At 35.3% G+C, this 26517-nt stretch overlaps 1 protein-coding gene across 2 annotated transcripts in view; it reads left to right on the top strand.

Annotated features, from left to right (window-relative positions):
- Positions 1–2479: 2479 nt before the first annotated feature.
- The window catches only part of LOC129774924 (uncharacterized), a 67922-nt gene continuing 43884 nt past the window's right edge, over positions 2480–26517 (top strand). For both annotated transcript variants that reach the window (XM_055779001.1, XM_055779000.1), the window contains exon 1: positions 2480–3096. In XM_055779001.1, the coding sequence (XP_055634976.1) occupies positions 3035–3096 (62 nt within the window). In that variant the 5' untranslated portion in view covers positions 2480–3034. The remainder of the gene's footprint in view (positions 3097–26517) is intronic.

The following is a 26517-nucleotide window of genomic DNA, read 5'->3' on the forward strand; positions in this document are numbered from 1 at the left end:
GACAGAACAAATGTATGGAAAAATGAAAACGCCTAAAGTTTTCATGAATTTTAACCATTTACAAACCAGGGGATTCTAATGTATATCATATTAAACAAATCTTAGGGAATTTCCGATTCGTTTAGTATGTAAATCGCTAAAATCCGGTCGCGGCAAAAATAGTTATTAACTTTAACTTTATTTCATAAAAACGTGACCTGTTTTTTGATTTGGCCCCTTAATGAAAGACGTAGCTCTACGTCAAAACGCATGAAAAAGTCACAGTACGGTTGTATCCGAGACACGACCGCATAGTTGACGTAGGATTCTGTTAGGCTATCGGTTGATTTTAAACTCTTTGATAATGTTTTGGTGGCCCTGAAAAGGGCCGTTTTGTTTGGTTGTCGGATTTTATTTGTTTACTCCACTCCGTTGACCGAGTGATGATGACAGAAGGATGGTAAGTCGTTGGATGGTGCGTATCTGAAAAAAGATACCGAGGTGGAACGAGATATGATGAAAACAGCCCTCTGTGATCCTAGACGAGATGCCTCCTGTGTTATGTATGGATGAAATGAAGAAAAAAATAACTCACCAATGTAATATAAGATAATTACCAATACCGAACACAATAATCAATTTTTCTCATCAATAAAAACATGTTACTTTAAAATAGAGAAAACATATTTGAAATGGAAAAGGTAATTTTCTTTAATAACTTTTACTTTCTGAGTGTTTATTCAATCCAATGCGAATTTTAGTTGGACTGGCAGCATCTAATACTATATGTAGAACATATGGGAAATCACTTTTTCTAATATTTCTTCACTTTTCCAATTTTTCTTGCCGTCCTTGGGTGGAAATGAACACAACAAAACAGACAGCTTAAACCAAACGACCCGTTCTCGAGCGGGAACACACATTGATTTTTATTTATGAAGATTGAAATAAATCGTTTCATATATCAAGTCATTTTCAACACAACTGCTACCATATACAATTTTACACTTACACTTGTGCTAATTTTTTCATAATAAACGATCGGTGATACGAAATTTTACGAAGCAACCAACATTAAAGTTTCAAATTTAAACTTTATTTGCTATAATTAATCGTGTCACTCACCTTGCTTGCAATAAACAAATGCCCCAACTTGCATATATTTACAATGCCGATTTTCCCCGGGCACCTTGGTTTTGATGTCTCTGTTAGGGAAAACATTACGATAGGAACAAAAACTCCCCCTACATTCATGCATTTGCAATGCTGATTTTCCCCAGGCAGCTTGGTTTTGATGTCTCTGTTAGGGACCCACCGCATGTGTCGTCAATTTCGACCAATCAGAAGTGGGTATTTCCGTTAGGATAGGGGTTGAGATTTTTCATTTGTTCGAGAGTTAGTTTCATGACATATATTATTTTCTTCAGTATAAAAAATTGTTTTGGAGTGCCGAAATCGATTGTCGCAAAAATTTCATCAATACATCATGAAACGATTAGCAATAAGCGTTTGAAATTGGACAATTTTCACGATGTGCCCGATTTTCGATTTTCAATGTGTACCCCAATATGTTCCCGAAAGACGTAATACTACGGGCTGGAAGTTTAACCACTCTTTCCTACTTCTGCATCCTGCCGACTCGGGGGGTGAGAATGGAACAATGGCAGTTCTCAGCAATGATTCTTTGAGGAAAGGAAGCTTGTATCCTGCACCCTTTCCGGGGAAATCCAGCTTGTTTGCCAGACAGACATTAACTGTTGTTATTGTTTTGTTTTTCCGCTCTAGTGGCGTTTGTCGAGAGTTGTGTTGTTGTTCCTGAAATCACAGTCAGATGGTTTCATCGGTGGGATGAGGGGAATGCCGTTGAATCTTACTTTTTGCTCTCGGATGAATTTACGATGAGTAGTGCAGAAAAAAAATTCAAATTTTGTGGTTTCTTCGATCACCGATCGTAAGATTGCGATGATAATTTTCAACAATTTAAAACTACAAAAAATACAGACCAACAGACCTCGTTAACTATGCTGTTTAGCAAAACAAAAAAATCTATAAAGAGTGCGTCGTGAAGAAACGAGTACACTGAAACTTACAGAATTGTACATCTTCTCCCGACAATCAAAAGCAGCATCTCAGCGAGGAATGAGATTGTAAACAGTTTCGCGGTGTCTGCATTTCTTCATTTTTCTATCTGCATTTCTTAACATGTTTTGTGGGTCGAGAATCGCATGACCAATTTTTTCGATGTTTTCTCCATTCAACACAGATGAACTTGAAACGGTGTTTCCAACATAGTGAACCTCTCGAAAAAATTTCACCACCCATTGAGTGAATTCTACCACAGATTAAAGTTCCTCAGCAAAGAGCGCCGTTATTCTGTTCTATTTCCCTCTCTATGTCTCCAACAACATCCGTTTGCGAGCCAGAATGCCAATCTAACACATATATACACTTTCCAGGAGCAACAATCCGCCACAGCATCCTGACAACGGCGCGTCAGTTCACCCTGATCCTCCGAGCGTTGCGGATTCACTTTCCAGGAGCAACAGCAGCAATCAAGTCTCGTCGCGTCCTTACGACAGTGTGTTTGCAACCATCGCATTTCAGGATTTCCTGTGGCCATAGAGTTGCGATTCGAAAATGTTGAATGAGTGTTATCTCGATGCAGGGAACAACTAAATATATAACTCTTCTCAGAAGTGTTGCTCTATGGAAAGAGCAATTTTTTGAGTGGGTTGCATAGCCTCTGCCGCGGCCACTTACATGGTGAGGTGGTGGGAACTTATGAAATTATGGGGGTGAAGTGGAACATCGTTAGCGACGCCAGTGCTCCAAATCGTTTTGGCCTCGGATACGTGAATGAGGGTGCTTTCCCGGTCGAGTGTGATTGTGTGCGTACACGTTTGTCTGCTGGGTTCCGTGATGGAGTTCCGGCAAAAGAAAAGTGATAACGACAGCCACAACCAGGAGCTGTGGTTTGGCGCATGGAATACCACACAGCGGGGGCTAACAAAACGACATAACAACTAGGAGGAACGGCCAGCGGAAGCCGGAAGGAATGGATTTCCGAGATATTCATTTCATTGGCGCCAAAGGGGAGCAAGACTACATAAATTGGAAGTAAGTGGCTTGTAATCCAATTTACACGAAAATTCTGTCGTTAGCAACGCTATTTCGAAATCCTTCTAGATTATAATATGAGTGTACGTAAATCTCATTGTTTGCGAATATTCATCAGACGCAATCAATTTGAGAGAACAAGAATAACAAAAAAAGAATAGAATATTTGACAACGATCTCAACATTTCCATAATTCGCATCCAAGGCTGCAAACGGGAAAACTTTTGCTTTACTGTCTCGTATTACGATTTTGAAAGATATCTGCTATTTATTGATAGGCTATAAATCAAGACATGAAAACCGTCAACAATCGCCACCTTATTTCGTTCTCCTGGAAGCGAAAAATCCGTCACAAAGTGCTATAAAATGCAAAACGATGGGTCGGGAAATATTTGTACAGTGAAATATTTCGCTATGTCCATCGTTGTGATAAGTTTTTTGTGACATGCAATAACAATTCACTTTTATTAACTGGGCATATTGTCCACTCTCGTGTGCCGAACCGTAAAATGGAACAGATGATGAAAATGGTCTAAGTAAACGATAACCAGACGTGAGTGGATTGGTTTCCTAGATGTATTAAAAACCTACCGTATGTTTTGCATTGCAAAGGTTTTCCATCCGGAAAACCGAGATTGAGACAAAACGAAGAGTACACCTGCAGGCGGACAACGAAAGTTCTTATGTAACTTTAATTTCAACTGTGTGTTTCATAGGGTGCAGTGCTCAAGTGTTGCTTCGTATGTTTCGTGGTTGAAAGTTTGTGTATAGAAGTCAGGACGATAAATGAATGTGTGTATAAACTAAATTGACTAAAATTTTTCGTGATGGATGATTTAATATTTTTTTTAAATGCGAGTGTATTTTTGTAAGCATTTTTCATCTATTCTTGCTGCAACTTTCCGTTGCCTTTTTAACCGATAATAATTCAACATCTTTTCTCATTTCAAATATGTTGGATCACCGAGGGATCCTCAAAATTTCTTCAACAGTTCGATTAATTGTTTAGTTCCAAAAATAAAGTAAGAAAAATATAAGGGGTTGTATCGAGGATTCGACCGCATTTTATACGTAGAACTACGCAATTATATAATGTAACCCACTATTTATTATTTAAGAATGCATCAAAATTTTTGAAATAACTTTTTAGTTTTTACTATTGTTACTACTTCAGTAGTAAATATTTTGATCTGAAATTCGAACAATTTCAAACTGGTAAGCTTGACCTGGTTAACTGATAGAGAATAATATGGATATTGCTACCAGACTGTAGATTTACATATTAGATATATAATATGTTAATATGTTACATTTACGATTGAACGGCGCTGCCATCCCGCAGCAGAATTTCTCATTCCCACTTAGATATCGATCACTAGCTATAAACACTTCTGCTCCTATGTTCCGCTTGAAGTGGAATAGAACCCCGCAACATGCAACAATAAGGTTTTCCTACTGGGATTTGGAAGCATACCCAAGCTTCTAAGTTTAAAAAGTACGTTTTAGGGAAACATATTCCGGTCTGCACAACGTCAAGCGAGTAAAAAAGTACTCAACACCAAAAAATACCCCCGACTTGCATGTATTGGAAAAAGCGGATTCCCCCAGGTACATTGATTTTGAAGTCCGTGTTAGGGAAACACAGTTCGGTGGGAACAAAAATACCCCCAACTTGCATGTATATTTGCAAAGCGGATTTCCACAGGCACAAGTCTGTGTTGCGGAAACCGTAAATCGGTCCAATCAAAAGTTGGAAGTTAGGGCGTTTAGATAACGCTTGACATTTTACAGTTATTCAATTGTTCATCTCATGAAAAATAGCATTTTATTAATTGTGATGGACGAGTAGAAATATTTCCTATCAATTGATGCAAACATATTTCCGATCTATTAAGAAATGTTGTAAGTATTCGTAGGGTTAGCTCACAAATCGGCAGAACAAATGTATGGGAAAAAGGAAATTCTTCCAGTTTTCATGAATTTAAACCGTTTAGAGATTAGCGCATTGTAGTACATAGCTTATAAAACAAATCTTGGAGAATTTCCGATTCGATTGACATGAGACATGACATGAGAATTCGTTCACAGTGAAAATAGTTATTAACATTAACTTTATTTCATAAAAACGTGACCTGTTTTCTGATTTGGCACCCTTCCTGAACGACGTAGTTCTTCGTCAAAAAACTTTTTTAAGTTAAACGGATTCATTATGATTAAACATAACAATTGTACACATAATGTATTAAAAGCTTAAAAATAATTAGGCAAGTAGCAGTTAGCAGCTATCACACCCATTCCTTCATCAATCTAGAGCATTGTGAGACTAAAATAAAATCGTGGGGCATATGATGAAACCACTAACTGTGGATAATGAAAATCCGACGTGCTCCTCGATTTTATTCCAGTCTCATCAATCATCATCAATCTGAAAATTCCGTGTTCTGTCGACTTTTCCGATTTTTTTTTCGAAATTTCTTTATTATTGAAGCACTGAACCAATTTCCGATCAGCAAATAAAAGGTGTTCAAATGAACTTTTGAAAAAATATTATGTACTGAACTTGCAAGATAACAGGATAACAAGATAACAAGATAACAAGATAACAAGATAACAAGATAACAAGATAACAAGATAACAAGATAACAAGATAACAAGATAACAAGATAACAAGATAACAAGATAACAAGATAACAAGATAACAAGATAACAAGATAACAAGATAACAAGATAACAAGATAACAAGATAACAAGATAACAAGATAACAAGATAACAAGATAACAAGATAACAAGATAACAAGATAACAAGATAACAAGATAACAAGATAACAAGATAACAAGATAACAAGATAACAAGATAACAAGATAACAAGATAACAAGATAACAAGATAACAAGATAACAAGATAACAAGATAACAAGATAACAAGATAACAAGATAACAAGATAACATAATGAAATGTTTGATGTTTGTTTGATAAAAGTATCTATTCTTCTTGCTCCTTACAGACACTGCTGAAGTCTGTGTGTCTATAAGCACATCAACATGATTTACATTACATTATTTATTGTCGGTGAGAACAGACATTACAAATATTTCAAAATCAACTCATTAGTACAATAAAATTTCCCCTTCAGAAATACTCTCTTCATATCCGGCTTGAAATGTGCCGTACTTTGACGCCACTTTTAACCTGGAAACAATACAAGAATTCACGAAAATTCACTGTAACACATCCGTGAATTCACATAAGCCTTCTCCTGGCAAAAATAAGAAAGATCAATTCACTTTTTATTAATTCGGATATTACTTAAGAATGTATCGATTTTTTACAAGAGTTACTTCAGACGAATTCCATTCTAACTCGTCATAGGAGTTGGCAGTACCACCCCTGGTAGTAGTGAAACGTTGTGGGTGTGAAGACATGGGTCATTTAAGCAACTTTGCACACTTGAAATATACGAAAAGAATTTGACTACTTTTTGGAAAAAGCCAATTTTTTCTTAATTTTTTACAAAAATTTATAACTTAAAAACTGTGATATCACAAAATTCTTGTCAAAGGATGAAATGTAGGAAATTATTTAAATTTTCACAAAAAACACCAAATATTGTTTGTAGCTTTTTTTCAACTTTTTTTTTCGAAAAATCCTAATTTAAAAACTTTAAGATCTACAAAAAGTTGGTCAGAGAATGAAATGTAGGAAATTACTTAGGTTTTCATCAAAAATTATCAAAGAATGTTTTGGAAAAAAAATCATTGAAAAAATATTTTGAAAATTAAAATTTATTTTTCTCGAAAACATATGCTTTTAAAATTCTGGAAAAATATATATAAATAGCCCTTAAATTTTTTTTTAAATATTTTTTTGTGGAAATTTAAGCAATTTTCTAAATTTCGTCGTTTGACAAGAATTTTGTAGGGATCATAGTTTTGAAGTTATGAATTTTTGTAAAAATTTAAGAAAAAAAAAACTTTAATTAATTAGACTACTTTTTCCAAAAAGTAGTCTAATTATTCTTCGAATATTTCAAGTAAGTTTCTAGCAAAGTTGCTTAAATGACCCATGTTTTTACACCCACAACGTTTCACTACTATCTGAGATGGTGCTGCCAACGACCAGTCGAGTTGGCATGAAATTCGTTTTCAGTGGAAAGAAGCCCTTGAAAAGACCGATAGTTTGCTTGGTTTTGTAGAAGCAGCAGAATTGTTCCATTTGAGAACAATACACAAAATATGTCGCAATTTGTTTCGCATGTACAATGTACAAAACTACAATGTGTTCACGTGATTCATAAATGCATAAACTCTATTTATCAGACGGCATCAAAATCGACGCGGTACTTCCACTGAACCAAAATGCACTGTTTTTGTAAACAGGAGTTGCAATTCATGTGGAGGCAACCATCACACAAATGAATGTTTTAAAGAAAACACAACTACCAGTTGCATTCACTGCGGCGAAGATCACTCGTCAACTGGTCGCCATTGTCCTAAGTGATGCGAATACGAGACTTTCTCAGATCCAATGAGCGCATGTATCACAACAAGATCAGAGATCTATTCCAGTCTTAGCGATCCTTTCGCTTCCTACTGTGGATCTAAAGCAGAATAATGACACCATCAACCCGCTTAGAAAACACTCCACTCTACCGCTGTAAACGCATAAAATCAACAACAATGTATGCGTGTGATGCAAAAATACAGAAACACTTGTAATGTAATGATTGTAAAGAATGTAAATCGACTCGGTGCTTCCACCAAACGAAATTGCACCGCTTTTTTGCAATATTCTCCATTCTTCTTTTGAATTGAGAAAAATGTATGTGTGTGATATCAGCAGTAGGAAAAACTGCTTTCTGCTCGATAGCTGGATTGAAACTGTGATTTGAAAAAGTAAAACACAAGTCCTGAGCGATTTGATTTTTTAACTGAATGAAAACCATAATGCGCATTAAATAATTTAAGCGAATTATATATTTATATATTTATAATATATTTTCAGCAGACAGAAGAAAACCTTGTTAGTGTATTCTTTATTATTATAATCTGAAGTTTAGATACTGTACCGTCTTTGTGCTTAGGGTGAGCATGAAAAAACGGTTTTTTTTGCTTTCACTTTTATATTTCAAATTCTACATCAAAACTGTCTTCGTATCACTTTTAGAGCTTATAAATTCCAACATTTTACAATGTAGAACTTGTCAATATCTTAATCCTACTTAAAGTTATTGATGTTTTTTTTACTCAAAAACTATTGTTTTGAATTTTAATTTACTCAAATACAAAATATAACAGTTTTGAAAATCGCAAATTATATAGAGTGAAATATGTTCTTTCGAATTCCGTCAACAAACTTTTTATACTTGCCCCTGAAAGAATGACAAACAATTAAAGAGAGCGTATTTTTTGGGAAGAAATATCAATAACTTTGAGTGAAGTTGGGATATTGACAAGCTCTGCATCGCATAATATTGTATTAATAAATAACAAAAGTATTTCGAGGACAGTTTGTATGTAGAATTTGAAATCTAAAAGTTATAGCAAAAAAAAACAGTTTTTTTCATAGCGACCCTAACTTAACTTAGAAAAAAACGCTATATTTATTATTTCAAGAGATAGAAAAAAAACTTTGTTCTGCAAAGATGTCTCAAATAACTGGGACTACAATATTGCCGAACTATATTTACCTATAAAGATAAGAAAGTTAGATTCTTTATTTCATCGACAATTTTGGTCACCCTATTTTTGATAACATAAAAATGAGCCCTCTAACGTATGTAACAACTTTGTCGAAGACAGTTTTTGTGTAGAGAATAGCTGTCTAGCTCTAAATGCTAATTTCCACTTAAATACAACTCCTGGACCATTGTGGAATGTAATATAAGATCATTACCAATACCGAACACAATTATCAATTTTTCTCATCAGTAAAAACATGTTACTTTAATATAGAGAAAACATATTTGAAATGGAGAAGGTAATTTTCTTTTATAATTTTTACTTTTTGAGTGTTTATTCAGCCCAATGCGAATTTTAACTCGACTAACAACACCTAAAACAATAAGCAGAGCAATCACTTTTTCTAATATTTCTTCACTTTTCCAATTTTTCTCGCCGTATAAACTTTTTTTGGGTGGAAATGAAAACAACAAAACGGACAGCTTAAACCAAACGACCCGTTCTCGAGCGGGAACACACCTTGGTTTTTATTTATGAAAATTGAAATAAATTGAATTTGAATTCTTAACACAACTGCTACCATATACAATTTTACACTTACACTTGTGCTAAATTTTTTACAATACACGATCGGTCATTGATATGAAATTTCACGGAGCAACCAACAGTTCCAAATTTAAATTTTATCTGATTGAATCAATCGTATCACTCACCTTACTTGCAAAATAAAAATGCCCTCGACTTGCAAATATTTGCAATGCCGAGTTCACCCGGGCACCTTGGTTTTGATGTCATGACCTTTTCATTCTTAGGCAACACTTTTCGGTGGGAGAAAAAGCTCCCCACTCTTTCATATATTATATTTGCAATGTCGATTTCCTTCGGGCATCTTGGTTTTGATGTTTCTGTTAAGAAACACATTTCGGTAGGAACAAAAACTCCCCCTACTTTCATTTAATTGCAATGTCGATTTCCCCCAGGCAGCTTGGTTTTGATGTCTCTGTTAGGGAACACATTTCGGTAGGAACAAAAGTTCCCCCTACTTTCATGTATTTGCGATGCCGTTTACCCCCAGGCAGCTTAGTTTAGATGTCTCTGTTAGGGAACACAATTCGGTGGGAGCAAAAGCTCCCTCTACTTTTATATACACTCGACAAAAAAAATAGAGGAACAGAATGCGAAGTCGGAAATTTCGAGTGATTTTTGGCATGCTGTATCTTCGTGAAAAATCAACGCATATCGATGGGATGTACACCATTTTGAAGCTACAGCTATCAGGTATTAGAATATTTCACGTACATATTTTGATCTTCTTGTGTGTAGGTCTAGTGGGCAACAATATCGGGAAGAAATGAAAAATCATTTTTACTTTATTTTTTCAAGAATATTCTGAACTAACCCATTTTTTTTGCCAACCAACTCAACAGCAAATCCAATTAACTTTATCCATCAGCTTTTATTTGATTCCAAGAATGTTCCTGTAGGAGCTTCCCGCACAAAGATATTTCAGTTTGAATGAAAAACTACCCCTTCGTCTTTGATGATGAATAATTCAATAAACAACCATCGCACCGCAAATCGAAAGGCAGTTTTGAAAACTCCAATAAATTCTGCACAAGGATGATTTATTACTTCGACGAAAAAAAAAATAATTTTTTGCATCGATTTCAAAAATTGCCAAAAACAGGATTTTTATAGTGTTTTACAAAATCCATTGTAGTTCTGCAAATATCGCTGTTAGTTATAATGTTTTCAGGCAAATTTTTAGCCTAATGTATTCCCTAAATATCCGTGAACGTTTCATATTGATACGTTAAGCCGTTTTTTCTAGCCGATTTTTCAAAGTTGGGTGTAAATTAAAGGAGCATTTAATTGCAAATCGATTAGAGCTAACTGCGATATTTGCAGAACCACAATGAATTTTGTAAAACACTATAAAAATTCAGTTTTTGGCACTTTTTCGAATTCGATGCAAAAAATTTAAATAATTTTTTTCGTTATTGTAATAAATTATCCTTATGCAGAATTTATTGGAATTTTTAAAACAGCGTTTCGATTTGCGGTGCGATAGTTGTTTATTGAATTATTCATCATCAAAGTCGAAAGGGTAATTTTTCATTCAAACTGAAATATCTCTGTTTGGGAAGGTCCTACAGGAACGTTCTTGGAACCAAATAAAAGCTGATGGATAAAGTTAATTGGATTTGCTGTTGAGTTGGTTGGCAAAAAAATGGGTTAGTTCAGAATATTCTTGAAAAAACAAAGAAAAATCAATTTTAAATTTCTTCCCGTTATTGTTGCCCACTACACCAACACATACCAAGATAAAAATATGTACGAAAAATATGCTAATACCTGAAAGTTGTACCTTCGAAATTATGCGCCTCCCATCGATATGTGTTGATTCTTTACGAATATACAGCATGTCAAAAATCACTTAAAATATCCGACTTCGCGCACTCTAATTCTTTTGTCGAGTGTATTTGCAATGCCGAATTCCCCCAGGCAGCTTGCTCGTCAATTTCGACCAATCAGAAGTGGGTATTTCCGTTAGGATAGGGGTTGAGATTGTTCAATTGTTCGATAGTTAGTTTTATGACATATATTATTTTCTTCAATATAAAAAATTGTTATGGAGTGCCGAAATCGATTGACGCAAAAATTTAATCAATCCATCATGAAATGACTGAGCAATAAGCGTTTGAAATTGGACAATTTTCACGATGTGCTCGATTTTCGATTTTCTATTTGTACCCCAATATGTTCGGATCAGCTAGTATTTTCTAATAATGTTAAGACTTTTTCTAAATATAGTTTATTTCCTTCGAAACTTTTATATTCTAACAACTAAATATAACACTGGTCAAAATGAACGGTTTGGTAGTAAAAGGTATATGAAAACTGTCGGTAGTTCTAGTGTTATCGATCGTTTCAAAATACCCATAATCACATGACGTTTCCATCACTATCAGTATGGTTTAAAAGCGGAACTGATGGCCCTTATCGTCCTGCGACTTAACGTAACTGGTGTCCTGCCTGTAATTATTGAACTCATTTTGTCAACCACATGAGCAGTTACAGTCTCTTATTAAAGAGTAGTAATTCATTTCGTAACACATTTCGAGACCTCATAAGGCGGAGCTAGAATTATTGTTTGCATTTTTACTCCATTCATAATCATAAAAAAACACCTGAAAGACTTCGAAACATCCGTTGGAATTGACACATGCTCAGTCCAGGACACCTGTCGGATGAAAAATTAAACTGCGATAAACCACGTGCTTAAATGTGTGGCTTCAGGCGGGACCGGACATATCCCAAGGGATGACAGCGAGAAAACAAAATCGAAACCGCAAGTGCATGTGTCGGTGAGCACGTGGTCGGCCCTCGTTTTGCTTGTTCCGGTTCCGACCCATGATGATTGAAACTGAAGCGCGCAGAGAGCAAACGAATGAAAAGTGCCAATCAACGTCACGTCCGAGCCGACCGCAGCGGAAATTGTGCAGCGCCTGATAATGGGAAAACCCCGTAACCGGTATGGCTGGAATGTTTGAAAACGCAATGGCGCTGCATGATGATCGATCCTCGTGGAATAGCGACAGCCCCTCGGGTGGTTGCGCTAATGACACTTGCCTCGCTTGATTGAAATAATAATTAATTTCAATTAATCAATATTGGAATTTCACTAATATAACATATAGGGGAAAAAGGGGGAATTTGGACCACCTAAGCAAATCGCCTTATATTTCCAAACCAATACGGTCTAAATAAAAAATGTCACATTGTATACTGAGCTACACTTGTTTTCTCTCAATAAATAATGTTTAATCATTATATCAAGCTTTAAACTACCAAATATATCATAAAATAAAAGAGATGATTTTTGGACATTAAAATTTGATGCGGGGTGATTTGGACCAGTGTGTGTTTCATCGAAAGAAACATACTTATGTTTATGTAAAGTATTTTGGGATAATGTTACAATCAGTAACAATGTTTTGGGATCGATATCAGGTGTCTTGGCCAGATTCCAGACCAGAAAAGTTGGATTGAGACCATCTTCAATTATGCATAAATCTTTTCACTGTTGGTCGAGCATTTTCAAACACTTTTGATGCTTGGTCAAAGAAAATCCGTTCTCGATGGCCTGCGTTGTTCTTTCAAGCTCCTCCTTCTTCCAACGTTGTCTGCCCATCCTCTTTTTGTAATTCAGCGACATCTGGAATCAATTAGACCAAACAAAAGCCTCAAATCTGTAGGACCAATTCACCCCACAAAAACGTGTCCATATCACCCCACATAACATGCAAAAACTAAAATGCAATTAATTAAATTTATTGTTATCAAATTTACAGTTTCGTTACATCAAATTGTTCCTCTTCTGTAGGCGAACAGAACTTCACTGCACAATACACGAAAAGTTTGTTTAATTAGCGGGAATAACTTTAAAACCACGATCTTTCCACATTTTTTGACGATCGAAGTGCTTGCTGTGCTGTTTTTATTAAGTTTCCGTATCCTTAGTCCATTGCTTATTTACCTTGCTGATATGAATATGATATGATATGTGTATTTTTTGTGACGATATCCACTCAAAAACGGTAGGAGAGAGGATTCCAAAACATATATGTATTCCTTGAATGATGTGAAAGCTATCTTGAGCTTTTCGGTTGTACAGAATCCCGTCCAAACCATGCACGAGCCTCCACCAAAATTCCTGGTTGAAAAATACTGTTCCTTCTTCCGTAAATCACGCCAGTACCCATTGAAACCATCAGGACCATCCTAATTGAACTTTTTTTTCGTCAGTGAAGATAACCTATACATTGAAGATCTTTTCATTATGGTATAAGCAAAATGTATTCTTTTGGAAACATTCTTTGTCACAACATAACATGTCCCACTGTCGGTTCATGTGAGCTTTGGCAAAACTCAGACGTCTTCCGATGTGAGATGGTGTAAGATGAGGAGCTTTAACCTTTTAAACCCTCTTTTTGTGAGGATTTTTTACCAAAACTTGACGAATTGTCACCCGAGTAACATTTAAATTGAAATTTTGCTTTGTTTGCATAAGCGATTTTGAGGTATTCAAAGCTATTTCCCGCTTACTCAGGTCACAGAGCTTCGATTTACGTGGAGCTATTTCCTTCTTACCGTATCCTTGAGGATTCGTCAAATAATTGAACACTACTTGATGGGTTTGTCCAATCCGACGAGAAATTTCTCTGATACCAACATTTTCTTGGTGAAATGCATCGATTTGTCTTTCTTTTCTCTCTGTGAGCACCTTTCCCTTCGGCATTTTCCAGATTTATTGATCAAAACAACAAAAACAACGAAAAAATTTAACTGGTCTTATAGAAACTTGACACTTGAAAAATACAAAACCTTTGGTTTACGATCAGCGCTTACACACACACATATGAAAAACATGCAGTGTATGGTGGTCACCAATACCAATACACTAGAATATAAGCTGAAGCATTGTTTGTTTACAAATGACAGCAAGCCGCTAACAAACATTCATGCCTCCGTTCATCGGCCATCTAAACTGACAAACGTCGTAATATAAACGAGTTAATATAAAGTAATCGCACGAACATAATCCTCCATCACGGACAAAAAAATAGCCGTGAGCACACAGACGACTGTCCAAGAAAAGTCATCTGACTTTCCGAAAACAAATAAAGTGTGATTTCCCTCCGGCGCCCTAGCATTTAATCAGCCCGACTCATCCCCAAACCCAAATATATCAATCAAACGAGAAGGCTCATATGCAAACATTGAATCTTCATGGAAGTGGATCAGAGAACGACCCGGCGGATAAAATAGCGCATGAAGTTATGTTTCTTTGTTCCAGCTTTACGTCGTCGGAAATACGGTGGAACTTTTCCGGAATGTTGCTGTTCGATTGGCAGGCAGTTGGCGTGAATCGTCGGTAGAATGAGCAAACAGAGAGGAGGGAAAACTTTCCCACGCAGAATTTCTTTTACTGATCTTTTGGAGATATTTTGGTTTGTTAAAGATGAAAGATAAGCCTCCTTCCTTGCTCATTGCCGAAAATGTGTGAGGGAACAAATTAGTACAGGCCGCTTTCTAGGTAATAATTGATTGCATTGATTACCGTAATAGGAACACAAAATTTAATCCTAACTTTATGGAATAATTTAGTTTTCACATTAGTTTCAATTTACTGGTTCGATGTGGATCCACAGCTGTTCTGTTGAGAAATTTGAGAGAAAAATTAGAAATTGATGAATATAAGACCTTAGATTCGAATGATTGCTGCTTCTGCGTTTCACAAATTAAAAACCACTCTTTTTTCTGAATTCCCAGAGATATGTAAGGAATCGGTTGAATTGAAATATATAGTGTAGGACATAATAACTATCTTCATTTATAAGACTGGCCATTTGAACGTTACTGTTGTGTCCAGGCGCAAAACATTCGGAAAACAAAAATTCCAGTGTTTCATAACTATAGAACCAGATGGAAAAACTCTTACTCCTTTACAAAATTAACGTCAATTTCACATGAATCATAATATGTTTCTAATTCAGAGGCCATCCTTAGTTCTCAATCAGTTCAAATAATCCATTCGGGGTAGTTTCGACCAAGCTGCGCCATCTTGTAGTGTGTATCTAGTTCTATGCAGAGGATACTGCTCGTTTAAGCTCTTAAATCACTCATACTGCTGGTAAGCTGCATCTACTATTCGTACGATCACTTCTCATAAGTTCTTGATAGGGGCTTTATAGGGGTTTGATCTGGAAAACAAGCTGTCGGTCCGATGTGACTAACGCGAAAAAGACGCAAAATTCTGTGTCAGTCCCCAGAGACCGACGTGGGGTTCAACGTGTTAATAAATAGGGGGTTTAGATTCTGAACTGGCTTATTTACCTGTTCAAGAACATATGAGGAGTGATCGTACGAATAGTAGATGCAGCTTACAAGCAGTATGAGTAATTTGAAGAGCTTAAACGAGCAGTATCATCTGCGTAGAACGAGATACACACTACAACATGGCGCAGCTTGGTTGAAACCAAGATGTGTGAAATAAAGGTGTGACCGTGTCGTCAATAAGTGCGCGAGAGGAAACGGTATAAATATTGGGGTAGTGGGGGCAAAATGGTCACCTGTTTGTTTGGTAGTATATCTATTGACTGTAGATGTCGTATTGATAGTCACCTTATGTTTGAAGAATTTAATGACTTTTGAGTCACCCTGTACTTTAGTAGAGCTGTCAAATGTCAAAATACAAACAAAAATAGAAATTACTCTCTCGATAGCCATTCGGCCGTAGTTCTGTGTGCATGGTATCCAAGGAATTTCTCGTGAAATTCAGTTTATACAATCTGACATGCTGGACAAATCATCAGTTTTGACGACTGTTCACATATTCTAGGAGAGGTGAACAGATATTGTATTTAATCTCAGCGATTAATTACCATAGACATTATTTTCATGTTTGGGGGCAAAGTGGTCATATGTGAATAACAACTTACAATGTTCTGGTTACTAAAGCTGATATACCTCATCACATTCTGCTCTTGAAGAAGATCATTTTGTGGCTTTGACTCTGGAAAAATATGCCACTCCAACTAAACCAAGCCTCATTATGCGGAACGTTATATGTTTCTTACTACGTTTTTGTATGCAAGAGAACATCTAAATTGAGACTCTAGATGAATAGGCCAAGCTTATTTCATACATGTACCTGCTATATCAAATATGATTTGAGTAAATTTTGACGAAAAAAAAAACGCATAAATCTATCCCATTTAGGCTGATGTCACATTAAGCGGATTCGCCGCCGCGGATTACGCGAGTAAAACCGTAGCGGCGGAACTACAGTGTATTGTGAATGAGCCATGTCACACAGAGCGGGGCGGTTTTGATAGCGAATTCATATCGAGAAATAAAACCGTTGCGATATCCGCGGCGGCGAATCCGCCTAATGTGACATCAGCCTTAGCTTGATAAGTGCGGGTGACCACTTTACATCCAAGCAAAAAAAAAGTTCGATTTTTCACCTTTTTTTCTAATGATGAAAAATGTACTATTTTGAATGTTTATAGTAAAAGCCGTTTGCTATCTTCAAGAACAATGAGTTGAACTGTAATATTCTTCGAGAAACGGGAATCAAATTGGTATGTGGGCGCTGGAAATGGGCATATTCCTTAGGGTGACCACTATGCCCCCACTTCCCCTACAGAGGATTGTGGGAAAAGATTTGACAAATAGAGATGTCTAAATTTTTCGTTTATTCGATTGTCGATTAATCGTGGGATCATTTTTATATATTCGATTCATTCGAATAATTGTTTTTCAGTATGCGATTAATCGAGCGAATATTTATTTCTTGTAATCAAAACGAACAGACATTTATGATAAAAAATATGATGTCATAATTTTCAAAAATACATTAAATATAATTTGGAAATAAACATGGTGCAACATAATGATTTTTGAAAAAAAAATGTATTTCAGTATATTGATACATTTAACATTTCATGATTTTTTGAGGACGATTGAAAAAAGATTGAAATACTCCATGAAAATGATGCACAATACAGAGAGGACTCGATTATATACAGTTTCTGATTTCTTTTCACTGTATGTAATCTAATCCTGTATATAATCGAATCAGAAAAAAAGTTTTTAATCGTTTTTTTTTGCATTTTTTTCTTTCATTTTTTGAATATAAAAGAGGATTTTGATTTTTGATACATCTCCTTAAAGTCAGAAAACACCTTTCTCGCATGAAAAAAATAAATTTATCCAGATTCTCTCAGGGGGTAATAGATGATCATATTTGATGAAAAGAAATCTTCTACGCATATATTCGAATTTCAATAATGAAATAGTTATAGAACTTTTTTTTTTGTTTCGGACTTTGTTGCCCCAAACTGGCTCTACTTTAAAAACTATGCTACGGAAGACGATTCTGTTGCTTTAATTTGAAAGATCAGAAAATTTTGTACAGGATATATTAGTGGATATAGTAGAAAATTTTGTACAGGATATAGTAGTGGAACATCAAAATTAGTGGATTTTTATAAAATTTTGGAAGTGGATAACTTGAAAGTTAATAATTTTTAATGTGTTATTATTCATTTCATCCTGAAAATTTCTATTGAACTAGATCATTTCTATCAATTAAATTAAAGTTCTCTAACCGCTCTAAAATTGATTCTTTGACACCCAACTTCTACTTTTTCAATTTGGCTGCAATAACGATATAACGATATAACTGGTGAAAACTCAAGCAAAATCTTCAAAAATGACGATTTTACCCCACTGTACATGTAATAGCCACTTAAATTTCACCTTATCGTTAAAAGGTTACCTTTCTTCTTAAAACAAGTCATACTTAAAATATAGAAAAAATATTTTTTTTATAAACTGTATATAATCGAGTCCAAAATTGTATATAATCGAACCACATATGATCGAGTCTGTATATAATCGAGTCCGACCTGCAATTTTATTGCACCAACATGAAATTTTCGCTGTTCAAAATTATCTGTTCTTCGAATGTTGTTGAAATTCTGCTTGGTCCCTATAGCTACTAGTTCAAAAGAAGTATATTTATAGAATCATTGACCACTAGTATAGTATATTTTCCTTGATACTCTGAATTTGAATACTACTATTTTAGAACGGGAGCTGAGTCCACCTTCTTCTAGTCCGCATTTTATTCCTGCAGACCCTGAATTCTTCTTCCCAGTCTCCTCCACCACCAAGGAATCATTTTCATGCTTCAACCGTAAATGATTTAGCATATTCGATGAATTTCGGCGAAACACCATGACGGTTAAACAAATTTTGCACTGTGTTTTCTGAAAAAAATGGTTCCCTTTTTCATTAATCGTGATTACTTTGATAATTATTCGATGTATTCATACCTTGATTTTTCATTGTTCGATATAAAATTACTGATGCAGATATTCGATTATTTGAATTAATCGAACGATTAACCGACGTCTCTAGCTGCAAAACGCAGGACAAATATCTCCATCACCAACCGACACCGAGAGTCGATTTATTCTCTTGAGCTGAAAAATATAATAAGATACAGTATATTACAAACCTAACTTTAACGGTAAAAGACTTACCTTTCAACTTTTCAATGCTCTTAAGACGCGTCCACATTACGCCGATCGGCCTTGGCCGCCCGGTAAAGCCGACTAAATGTGGACGTACCGCCCGGGCTTGCCGACGTGCCGAAAACCGACTCGAATCAAACCGAACCCAACCCGAAACAAGTGGGTCCGGTTCGAGAAAGTCGAACCAAAACAAAACGAAGTAAATTAGCGTTGATGACTTAGTGCTTCGTGTGTTCGTGACAGCTTCGTGCATCCGATGGGGCTTCGGCTTCGTGCACCCGATGGGGCGTTCACATTACATAACGAACCGAATATGCCGCCTGGCACAGGCCGATCGGCATCATTCGGCATAATGTGGACGCGCCTTTATTGCCACCAAAACAAATCCACACACAAAGAACAAAAAAAAATATTGCAAAATATTGCAGATTGTTTACATACAAATTCCAAGATGGCTGAAAGGCGGTACCGTTGCGGTACCGTATTGTATCTATCGTGGTCGAAACCACCCCGAATTAGTTATTTGAACTGATTGAGGACTAAAGATGACCTACGAATTAGAAACATATTGTAATGCATGTGGAATTGACGTTAATTTTGTGAGATTTTTCTCCCAGTGGTTGTCTAGTTATGAAACACTGGAATTTTAGGTTTTTTGATGTTTAGAGCCTGAACTCAACAATAAAGTTCAATCTTATAAATGAAGATGATTATTATGTCCCAATGCATATACTTCATTTCAACCGACTTCTTACATATCTCTGGAAACTCAGAAAAAATGAGTGGTTCTATAGTTGTGAAACGCAGTGTATGTAAAGTGAGAATGATATCATGTATTACCATGTGAAATTTGAAACATCTTGACTTGTAATTTCTCACAACTTATGAAAACACATTTTCTCCTCATCATCGTAAAAATAATCATCACCATTGTCGTCATCGTTGCCATTATACAAAGTGGAAAAAAAAACCCGTCGAACCCTCCCATCACGAGGCCAATGAAAACCATCGGTGTACAATTGACGACATGACGGAGACGTGCGTGGGCCTTGTAGATACAACGTATGCCGGAGCGGCAAGATGTGATGCCTTCATCGAGTGAAGAACACAGCTTCACGGTGACAAATATTCACCACTCCCAAGCAACACAATGTAATATTTCATATTCAAGGATCAAAGGAAACAAATTTAGGATGTACCGCAAGCGTGCGAAATAACGAAATTCGGAGAGAAAATATTCAAATATCTCCTCGTGTGTTCCGTTCATCATTAAGTAAGAGTGTGCATAATATTATCAAGCATGTGTGAACTTTGCGCAAATGGAATTTTTTGGAATTATTTACTTCCACCCACCGAGAGCCGTGTGTCATTTCGGTAAACATTGAATCATAATCTCATGGAAGAAAAGGATAAAAGAAAGCAAGGAGCGAAAAAACAAAGCACCTTGACGGCGTGGGTGATGTTTGTTTAACTTTACACTCCGGGAGTTTCCTCGCTTTAACCGAGCGACTTGCACTTGACATCAAATTGGCAATCCCCGTGTTTACTGTTCTTCTCCGTTCCGTACCCATATGGAACCGGAAGCTGGTCCAAACGTGGCACTGAAGTGGCTTCGTTGCGTGTGCCATTGGGAGATTTGTGGATGCGAACCATGAACAGTCGACAAAGATGTTGACACAGCGCGACAAATCATTTGTGCAGCAGGCACTTCGAGGCTGTGATTGCGCTTCGTTACTTGTGCAACTTTCGACAAACGTTGGAGTTGTTGGTATTTGAGTTTTCGCGGACTGACTAGAATGCATGCAATTGTTTTTGTCCCAAGAAGCGTATTTTCACCGGAAATGTGTCAGAGATTTGGAGAAATCCGTTTCTTCTGCTTTCCACTTCGGGGAATCCTTCCAAATTGAAAGTTCTACTCGGTAGAATTTGCTTTGTACAGTTACATTGCATGTTTCCACTTTATATCCCCCAGCGCTAAGCTTCTCTATCGCAATTGAAAACCTCAAAAGGGGAAGACTGGGAATTTACGATCAGAAAAGGGTAGAAAAAACAACGAAAGCGAGACGCATGGCCGAGGAATATGGTCTCATATTCCGAACACTTCTTTTTTAAATGTAAATTTACAAAACTTTCATGTTATAAATAATTGAATAATGAAAACACAGACACTCTCTGGGGTAGAGGCTTCATTTTGACATCATTTACAGTAGATAATACTTTATAATATTAAACATTTGCAAAAAAGTGACGGTCAAAACCAATGCACAATGGTCCATTTAAGGGGGTATTCTAGTCTAGAAATCTGAAAAAATCGAAATTTTTTTTTTACCATATTTCTGTAGTTTAGGCATTAAAGAATATACTCTAGAAAGGACTTATCGAAAATCCTATTATTTACTTAGTTAGAGCCATCTTAGTGATGTGGTATCTAACCTGTTACGGCCATCACAATGAACTTCAAACGCGTTTCTCTCGGAACTAGTTTTTTTCTAACTGGCGTACACGATATCTCAAGTTCTACTGAACCGATTTATGTCAAATTTATATGAAAATAATCTGCATACATCTCTCTATCGCATGAACCAATAAAAAATTATAACTTTTTAATTTTACTATTTTTAAAAAATCGGTAAACGCAAAAAAAAAACGTTTTAAACAGCATTTTTGTTTTCAAACGGCCGCCATTTTGTTAAAACCCATGTTTTTGACTTGTCCGAGGTTCATGCCATAGCGACATCTTTACTGATTCAGAATCTGTTCGATTTTTTTGTTTCAGATAACCAGAAGGACTGGAATCGTGTACGCCATGGCACAACTTTTTTTTGAACACCCTCACTTCACCAGCATGTAACTATTCTAATTATGAATATTTTTTTTCCGTCCTATTTTTGTTTTATTGTTGAAAGATAGATAAACGAATAATTATATAATGGATAGTAAAAATATTCTTTGTTTTATTTTTACGGAGTTCGAAAAAACGTCCGAAATTCGTGTCTCTACACTAGAATACCCCCTTAAGTGGAAATTAGCATTTAGAGCTCGACAGTTATTCTCTAGACAAAAGCGGTCTTCAACAAAGTTGTTACATATGATAGAGCGCTCATTTTCATGTTATCACAAATAGGGTGACCAAAATTGTCGATGAAATAAAAAATCTAACTTTCTTATCTTTATAGATAGAGGTAAACATAGTTCGACAATATTGTAGCCCCAGTTATCTGAGACATTTTTGTAGAACAAAAGTTTTGTCTATCTCTTTATATAACGGATATAGCGCCTTTTTTCTTAGTTGCGTTAAGGTCACCATGAAAAAACTGGTTTTTGCAATAACTTTTATATTTCAAATTCTACAAACAAACTGTATTCGAAAGTCTTTTAGAACATACTAATACAAACATTTTTCGGTGCAGAACTTGTCTCAATATCTCAACTTACTCAATGTTATTGATATTTCTTCCCAAAAACTACACTCTCTTCAATTGATTGCCTTTTTTTCTGAGGCAAACATGTAAAATGTTTGTTGATGGAATTTGAAAGAACAAATTTCACTCTATATAATATGTGATTTTCAAAGATATGTTATTTTTTTGTATTTGAGTAAATTTAAATCGAAATCGATAAGCTCTAAAAGTCGTACGAAGACAATATTGATGTAGAATTTTAAATATGAAAGTTAGAGTAAAAAAACCTTTTTTTCATGGTTACCCTAGTGCAACTTAGTTAAAAAACAACTTTGTGGCCGATATTTATACTTTAGACAAAAACTGTCTTCGACAAAGTTGTTACATATGATAGAGCGCTAATTTTTATGTTATCAAAAATAGGGTGACCAAAAATTTCGATGAAATCAAAAATTTAACTTTTTTATCTTTATAGATAGAGATAAACATAGTTCGACAATGTTGTAGCCACAATTATTTTAAACAACTTTGTAGAACAAAGCTTTTTTCTATCTTTTAATATAATCGACTCAGCGCTTTTCGCTAGGTTGCATTAGGGTGACCATGAAATAGCGGGTTTTTTTTTGCTCTAACTTTTATATTTCAAATTCTACATCAAAACTGTCTTTGTATGACTTTTAGAGCTTATCCAGACCAATATTTTTTTTATTTATTCATTTTCGTCAAACAAATGTAGACTACATACTTATATATTAATGTTACAATGTTTTCTTCAGTTAAATATTATTCCTACGGTACATGTTTCTTTTTAGCTGTTTTTTTTATATATTGTTGTGTCAATTAATTCGCAGTGCTGATTGTATATACGCATCATGCGATTGATAGGAGCGTTGTTTGCATAATTTGTTCTGGATGTTTCGGTGAGAAACAAATTGCGTGTTCTTAGTTGACGCCCAGGTACATAGAAATTTAATTTTTCTAGTAATTCAGCTCATTGTACTCGTTGCGAAATTAGATCATTAACGAAAGAAAGCATTGCAAATTTACGGCGTTCCTTTAGTGCTTGGAAGTTTATGAGCAAGCAGCGTGCTTCATATGAAGGAAGTGGAAACGAGGTCCAGTTCAACTTACGGAGTGCAAATAAGAGAAACTGTTTCTGGACTGACTCAATGCGTTCTTAATGTACGACCATATACGGGTTCCAAACGATGATACAGTATTCTAGAATGGATTTTACGTATGTGATATTCAAAAGCTTGATCATGTAGAGTGAACTATGCTTTTTCAAATGAAGTCAATAAAGTGACAAACAATTGCAGAAAGTGTATTTTTTGGAAAGAAATGTCAATAACTTTGAGCGAAGTTGAGATATTGACATGTTCTGCATCGCAAAATGTTTGTATTAGTAAGCTCTAAAAGTCTTTCGAAGAGAGTTTGTATGTAGAATTTGAAATATAAAAGTTAGACAGTTTATTTTCATGGTGACCCTAACGCAATTCAGAAAAAAAGGCGCTATATCGATTATTTCAAGAGATAGAAAAAAAAACTTTGTTGTGCAAAGATGTCTCAAATAACTGGAACTACAACATTGTTGAACTATGTTTACCTCTATCTATAAAGATAAGAAAGTTAGATTTTTGGTCACCGAATTTTTTAAAACAATGAGCGCTCTATTATATGTAACAAGTTTGTCGAAGACCGTTTTTGTCTAGAGAATAACTGACGAGCTCTAAATGCTAATTTCCACTATCCTGGACCATTGTGCAATGATAAAATGTTCTGTAAAAAAAGCACCGTGAATTTTTCAGTTTTTGTAGATGTTTTATCAATTTTGTTTGTTGTTTTCATGTTAAGTGCTAGAAAAAGTAAAACTCTACTATACATGGTTACGCAAATGAGCTTTTATGCAGAAATCTTCATTAAAATTAGCATTTAAGTAGTTTCGGAATTTGAATCAAGTTTCGACGCATGATTCAAATTTCGAACAGAAGATGTTTGAACACACTATTTTCAGGCAAATACAGCAATAGTTCACAAATTGAGGTACGAGGACAATCCAATTCTGAAGTAAAAATATAGAAAAACCATTTGTTAACAAATGTTTGTAAGCTCTTTTCTTACAAAACGTACGTCGCAGACTAACCAACGAGATTAAAGTTGATTTTCTTAGTCAGTAAAAATGATTTTCGTGTAAAAGTAAAAATAATTTTTGTGTAGAATGACGTATGAAGTCGTCAGTGGTTCCCAAAGACTTCGGACCTGATCGTCGCCTTTTAGAGGGCGCTAGGTATCACATATGTGACCAAAGATTCAACCCCCACCCTCTCAAACTGTCACCTGGTATATGTAGACAGCCCCTTTCATGGACCTTAACTTCAAAGATACGAGATACATATCATTTGCAATTTTGCTGTTCGGAATTTGATACGAAAGTGTTCGGAATTAGAGTCAGTGACGGCGGATGACAACTGTGTAATGTGCTAATTATAGATATGATAACCATGTGACATGTACATGATTAAAATTCGGCTCTGTTACATCTAAAATGCTAATGAGCCTTAAATAAATAAATGGGATAAAAAAAGAGTCAGTGACATATATTTAGTTTTCATCATGAATGTTTATTTGTAAATCAATTTTATTGTAGTGAAATGAAAAAAGGTCTTAAAATCTAATTAATTTCGCGAAAGAATACCGTTTTGAGTAACGAGTTACTTTTTAATGGCCAACAAAGCTTAAGGTGAAGGTGAAAGCTAGCCATTGTAGTAGTATAGGTAAACCCTCGTGTAAATGGGGTAATAGTGTATGTGAGAGAAGAGCAAAGCACACGTAAATAGATCAATTCACTTATCAGACTGTGTGGCGCTTCATTGACACGAGTCTTTGAATACATTTAAAAAAAAAACAAATAGCAATTCAATACTAAAGTAAAATGTATGAACGATATGTTCCGATGAACAATTGCAAAAAAATATATAAAAATAAATATATATAGAAGGTGCATTTGCATATGATTCTGATTATACGCGAGCGTAACATGAGCAAATTTATAACACATGCGAATTGGGGCACTTTTGGTATTAACAAGTTCTTCCGCATAGTAACTCGATGTTGATAATTCCTTAATATTTTCCTTCGTTGATCGTATTGTTTTCACATATTCACGTTGGAAAGCCTTAACCCTTCTCTTCGTTGGCCGAGGCATTTAGATTGAATTTAATACTTTTCCGTTTACTGTTTTTGAAAGCATAGGCAGCCGTGGCAGTGTTCCGAGCTCTGCAATACAATTTTCTTACCCAATGTTAAAGTTGCTAAAACTTACATTATAGACCCATTAAACGTAAAAATAATAATTGTATTGATATCAACACAATTTTATTCTATTGATTTTCATGACATGGGACGCTATGACTCCGGAATAACATTTTATTGAGTGGTTTTTATAGCTGTTTCGATGATGTTGTTTGGCATCAGTGTCGAAAAAATAACGATGCTTCCACCAATATAAACAAAACCATTGCAGAAGATTGAAAAACGAAAATTTAACTTTCAGAGCACTTGCTCGAGTTTTCCGACGTTCTTCACTATACGGTGCGAAAGCAGATGAAAATTTAACATCTTGTGAGTAATCGATTAGAGTTTGGTTGATATTACTTGATGGGAAGTGTGCGAAAACGATCATTTTCTTCACACTGTTTCGCAAAATTATTGATTTTCGGGCGAGAGGTGAGGGAGGGAGATGAAAGAAATGAGCGCCATTGTGGCAGCTATTTATGGCTAGCTTCCACCTTCACCTTAAGTGTTGACTTTTTTCAAAAAAATCATAATTTTTGAACTACTGGACCGATTCAGATGATCGACATATTTAATTTAAACCAATCAGCCGATTAAAATTATTAAAATGTTAACCGGAATTTCATACTTGCAGGAAAACTGGATTTCCCATGTTACTATCTTCTTTTCAATAAGCTACCGCAACCAAAACATCTCAACTTTGAAAAATCATAACTCAAAAACGAAAAAAATACATCTCTGATTTATGGATATGTTATGTAAAGAAAACTTCAGCTCACAAGAAAAATTATAAAAAATATTGCACCCTTGTTACCGAAATCATATAAACTATAAGAAACAAATCGAATCAATAATTAGAAGAAACAAAATAGAAATTCTTCGTGAGCATAACGTTTTTCAAAAAAAAGACTAGCTAATTGGCTTTAATTTGATATAT

This window comes from Toxorhynchites rutilus, chromosome 3, assembly GCF_029784135.1.
Source record: "Toxorhynchites rutilus septentrionalis strain SRP chromosome 3, ASM2978413v1, whole genome shotgun sequence".
In the NCBI taxonomy this organism is placed as follows: Eukaryota; Metazoa; Arthropoda; class Insecta; order Diptera; family Culicidae; genus Toxorhynchites; species Toxorhynchites rutilus.